We start from the raw sequence: 5,573 nt of genomic DNA on the forward strand, positions 1-5,573 counted from the left end.
TTCGCGTCCTGGACCCGGTGGCTTCAAACTCACGCCAGGCGCGTGTGCATGCGTGCCCAAGATCCCGAGAGGAGAATGGAGGAGAAGGGATTGCGGTGTGACCATTCCCCCTGGGGGGTGATTTCTCGCTTTCTGTCTCCATGTCTCTCTCTCTCTGTCTGGCGAGCGCACGTGCCTAATAGTGAAAATCCCCACCCCCCCCAAAAAAGGTTACATCACTGGACTCCCATACAGTCAACCTTGGTTCAAGTCCTGGATCTGGAGGCTTAAAAAACTCACACCAGGTACATGCGTGTGCATGCCCAAAATCCTGAGAGGAGAATGGAAGAGAAGGGATTGTGGTATGCCCATCCCCTCTGGAAGGTTGTGATTTCTCACTTTCTGTCTGTCTGTCTGTCTGTCTCTCTCTCTCTCTCTCCAGAGAATGCACATACCCTATAGTAAAAATGTCTCAAGTGAAAAAAAATGCAAGGTCTGGCAAGTGGCATGGTGGTTAAGGGTGTTGGACTCCCACATGGCCAATTGCAGTTTGAATCCCAGACACGGTGGCTTGCTTCTCACTTTTCCTCTCTCTTTCGCTCTGTTCCTCTCTAGTAAAATTGAAGAATAATAATAAATAAATAAAATTAAGTAAATAATTCTTTTTAAAAAAAAAAAGAAAGGAAAGAAAAGAAAATAACTGGGTACATGTGCACAAGTTCCCAAAATCCCCAGAGGAGAAAAGAGGAGAAGGGACTTCAGTGTGGCCATCGTCCCCTGCCCCATGCCGGGAGGAGGGTGATTTTTGCACTTTCCCTCTGTCTCTCACCAGAAAGCATATGTGCCCTATGGAAAAACCTAGGGAAAAAAAAGAAAAGAAAAAAATAGAAATAAAATATAAATTTATTTTGCTGCAAAAAAAATTGAAACCCATGCATAGTTTTTTCATAATATAAACTCCATGAAGTTTTTTTTGTTTTCTTTTTTTGAGAAGTTTTTGCTATAGGGTGCGTGTGCTCGCCAGACAGAGAGAGACAGAGAGATAGAAAACGAGAAATGACCCCCCAGGGGGGATGGCCACGCCACAATCCCTTCTCCTCCATTCTCCTCTCAGGATCTTGGGCATGCACACACACGTGCCCGGCGTGAGTTTTAAGCCACCAGGTCCAGGACTTGAACCGCGGTCGACTATGTGGGAGTCCAGCGACATAGCCATTACACTAACTCCTGGTCCCTCCATGAAATTTTTGAAGATCCCTTGTATTATACCATTTCCTAAAGAAAAAGAGAGCCAGATCAGCCCATAGCATTGTGGTGCACTCTATGCAGCCAATCAGACTGACTGAAATGCAGAACTTCGAATTATGTGTTTAACATATATCATATTCATTGACCTGTGCTGCTGTGTAAAGATACTCCTCAGGTATTTCATGGACAGGAAAATCTGCCTCACCATATAATTCCCAGCCAATATTTCCCAGGGTCAGATCCTATATAGAAGAGGTTGGAAACCATGAAAAAATTAAACATGATTTATGAACTGGGCACAGGGGAGAAGCCATCTTTTAAAAAATGATTTCGTCTGGGGTCAGCAGGCACTAGATTCCTACATGGCTGACCATGGTCTGAGTCCCAGACCTGGTGGCTTGAAAATCCCAACAGGTGAGTGTGCATGTATACCCAAAATCCCAAGAGGAATATAGAGAAGAAGGGACTGCAGCATGGCCATTTCTCTTGGGGGGTGATTTCTCACTTTCTCTCTGTATCTCTCTGGTGATGGCACATACCCAATGGCAAAAGCCTTTTTTAAGAAAGTTATTTATTGGGGCCAGCAGGTGGCATGGTGGTTAAGGTGCTGGACACTCCCACATGGCTGACCACGGTTCAAGTCTTGGACCTGGTGGTTTGCTTTCTCACTTTCCCTCTCTCTGTGTGTCTTTCTCTGGTTAAATTAAAATAGATGAATGAATGAATAAAGTTAAATAAATAATTATTAAAAAAAAAGGAAAGTTATTTATTTAATTTTATTTATTATTATTATTACTATTACTACTATTATTCCAATTTGCTATAGGGTGCATGTGCTCAACAGAGAGAGAAAAGCAAGCTACCAGGTCCAGGCAAAATCCTTTAAAAAACAAAAAAAAGATTTTGTCCTCTACAGTTTATGTACCAAGTGGCAGAAATATAAACCAAATCTGTTTCTAGATAACTTTGACAAGAGACTGTCGACAATCTAAGGTAGACCCAGCATCTATGGCACAGCTATGCCAAACTGCAGAGCTGGAAGGCACATGCCAACCACACTTTGAGTCCCTGGCTCAACTGGCCTGAAAACATGCCAGGCACATGTAGGGAGGTCCAGGATCTTGGTGGGCTAGAAGAAGGAGGTAACGGAGTGTAGAAGGCGCTTTCCTCCTCTCTCCTAAGTCTAAGGCAAACTTACCCCTGCCTGTAGCAACAGACAATTACCAAGTCACGACACCACAAAAAGGACTGACTGGTCAAGGGCTGGCTGGTGGTACGGTGGTTAAGATGACTGGATCCCGGAGACCAGCAGGTGGCATGGTGGTTAAGGTATTAAACACTCACACATGGCCAACCACGATTCGAATCTTGGAGCTGGGGGCTTACTTTCTTCTTTCTCCCCACCACCACCGCCCCCGTGTCTGTCTCTGGTCAAATTAAAATAAATGAATGAATAAAAAATCTTTAAGAAATAATTTTTTTTTTTTGGAGAGGTTTTGCTATAGGGCGCATGCGTTCAATAGAAAGACAGAGACAGAGACAGAAAGTGAGAAATCATCCCCTAGGGGGGATGGCCACACTGCAATCCCTTTTCCTCCATTCTCTTCTTGGGATCGTGGGCACGCACGCACACACACCGGGCGTGAGTTTAAGCTGCGGGGTCCGGGACTTAAACCACGGGTGACTACAACTGGGTGGAGGTCCAGTAACCCAGCCATTAAGCCAACTGCTGGTCCCAGGAAATAATTCATTTTTTTAAAATAATTATTTATTTTAAATTTTATTTATTCATTAATTTATTTTAATTTGACCAGAGAGAGACAGAGAAAGAGAGATAGAAATAAAGTGAGAAAGCAAACTACCAGGTCCAGGACTCGAATGGTGGTTGGCCATGTGGGCGTGTCCAGCGCCTTAACCACCAAGACACCTGCTGGTCCTCGAATTCTTTAAAAAGAAATAAATAGGGGCAGGACCAGCAGTTAGTGGAATGGCCATGTCACTGGACTCCCACGTAGTCGACCACGGTTTGAGTCCCAGACCTGGTGGCTTAAAATTCATGCCGGGTGCCTGTGTGTGCATGCCCAAGATCCCGAGAGGACAATGGAGGAGAAAGGATTGCAGTGTGGCCATTCCCCCCGGGGGGTGATTTCTCGCTTTCTGTCTCTCTGTCTCTCTCTGGTCAAATTTAAAAAATAATAATAATAATGGTAATAAATTAAAAAAAAAAAGAAAAAGATGGCTGGATCCCACATGGCCAACTGTGTAATTTAAATCCCAGACCCAGTGGCTTGAGAAACACACTGGACATATGAGCATACGTGCCCAAAATCCAGAGAGGAGAGACAAATGGAAAAGGGATTACGGCATGCCCATCCCCCATTGGGGGATGCTTTCTCTCTTTCTCTCTCTCTTACTCCCACAGGCACATGCACCCTCTAGCAAATGAAAAAAAAAAAAAAAATTGGTCAAGTAGCTGGTACCAAGGACTATGAAAGTTATTTGAACAACCTCTTCATGGCATCTTCTGAAACTTCCCAGCTGGAAATAAAAAGTAACCTAAACTGCTGACCTCCTACTCTCCCCCTCACAGCCTATACAATGTCAGGGTCCAAGAAAAGAATTCATTTCACTGTGTTACATTTCCATTGAACGTCTACATTGCCTAACAGGCTGTGTTAAAGTTTTTCCATATATAGCACAATCTTGCCAGAGCAGGCTCTGAGAGTCAAAGGGGTTCTTGCCAGAGGGATCTGTAACAGCTGCACTAGTGTTATATTTCAACCATGTTCCTAGTCAATAAACTGCGCTTCCACCAACTATAAGTGATTTTTTCCTAGTACCTGCTCCTACCTACACAAAATATCTTTGATTTGGAAAAAAATGTTTTCTGTTTTCTACCCTCTTTATCCTTCTTTTAAAAATCAAAGACTGGGAGCCAGCAGGTCGTGTGGTGGTTAAGGGCACTGGACTCCCACATAGCTAACTGCAGTTTGAGTCCCAGACCTGGCGGCTTGCTTTCTCACTTTCTCGATCTCTCTTGTTCTCTCTCACTCTGGTCAAATTTAAATAACTAAATAAAGCCAAATAAATAATTTTTTAAAGAATTATTTAATTTTATTTATTCATTCATTTATTTTAATTTGACCAGAGTGAGAGAGAAGGAAAGTAAGAAAGCAAGCCACCAGATCCAAGACTCGAACTGTGGTTAGCCATGTGGGCATGTCCAGCACCTTAACCACAATACAATCTGCTGGCCCCCAATAAAATAATTTTTAAGAATTATTTTATTCAACTTTATTTAATTATTTATTCACTTTAATTTGACCAGAGAGGGACAGAGCAAGAGTGAAAGCAAGAGAGAAAAAGTGAGAAAGCAAGCTGCCAGGTCTGGGACTTGAATTGTGATCAGCCTTGTGGGAGTCCAGTGTCCTTAACCATCATGTCACCTGCTGGCCCCTCCAGGATCTCTTCTAAACCACAAATGTAGAGACTTACTTCATAAACACAGCTTACAATACACATTTTGGAATCCTTGAATCTGATTCTAAAAGGCCATGTACCAAGTTTATTTCTCTTCTTTAATGCTCTCTCTCATCCTTCCCCATCCCCACACACCCACCATTAATTACTGTATTTCTAAGTACTGGAAAGAATCAGGCACGATATTGACTTCAGTTCCATATAGGCATGAAAAGACCTCCACCACTAGATTATCTTTTTTGGACTCCTACTTTCAAAATAGGAACCAAGAGGGTACATCCTGCAGTCTTTTGTCATAGGACAGCACTGGGCACTGCCACCTAACAGGCACACACCACAAGAACATTTTATTCTCCCCTCTAACACTGTAAATGGATGGGACTGGAATTGGTTCTCAGATGTTGATGATGAAGCTCCCATTTAAATATTTCAACGCATTTAGAACGTCCCCAGCTCATCCATAAGCATCCGAAAAGGCCTTGTCCCCAAGAATAAAGGAAAGCCATTACTCTGAGCTTATGCAATCTTCAGGCTTCCCAAAATCTAGTCGGAGAACGACCTCCGTTCCCCACGGCCCAGAACTCAGAGAAGGACTACACCTCTCCCTGGTGAGATCACTAAGCCTCTGAGACACGGGGAAGGAGAAAGGGGATGCGAAGTATTGACCGGAGACCCTAGGTGCTGCCGTGAGGCTGAAGGAATGTGTCCCAACTACTCACCAGGAAAGCAGAGAGGATACCCTGCAGAGCGTCCAGCTTCTCTTCTTCCTCCTCCTCCTGCAGGACACCCAAGATGTAGGCGCCGTAAACAGCTCGGTCTACTCCCAACGCCTCCAACCGTGCGTCCAGCCATGATCCAAAACCGCA

The 5,573-nt window shown here is 43.9% G+C and overlaps 1 protein-coding gene across 2 annotated transcripts in view; it reads right to left on the reverse strand.

Annotated features, from left to right (window-relative positions):
* CCDC43 (coiled-coil domain containing 43) overlaps nt 1-5,573 on the reverse strand; it is a gene marked incomplete at its 5' end in the record, with an annotated part of 16,324 nt that extends 10,751 nt beyond the window's left edge. For both annotated transcript variants that reach the window (XM_014584817.2, XM_014584818.2), the window contains 1 exon segment: nt 5,427-5,573. In XM_014584817.2, the coding sequence (XP_014440303.1) occupies nt 5,427-5,573 (147 nt within the window).

The sequence above is a fragment of the Tupaia chinensis genome, unplaced genomic scaffold (genome assembly GCF_000334495.1).
Source record: "Tupaia chinensis unplaced genomic scaffold, TupChi_1.0 Scaffold148004_1, whole genome shotgun sequence".
In the NCBI taxonomy this organism is placed as follows: Eukaryota; Metazoa; Chordata; class Mammalia; order Scandentia; family Tupaiidae; genus Tupaia; species Tupaia belangeri.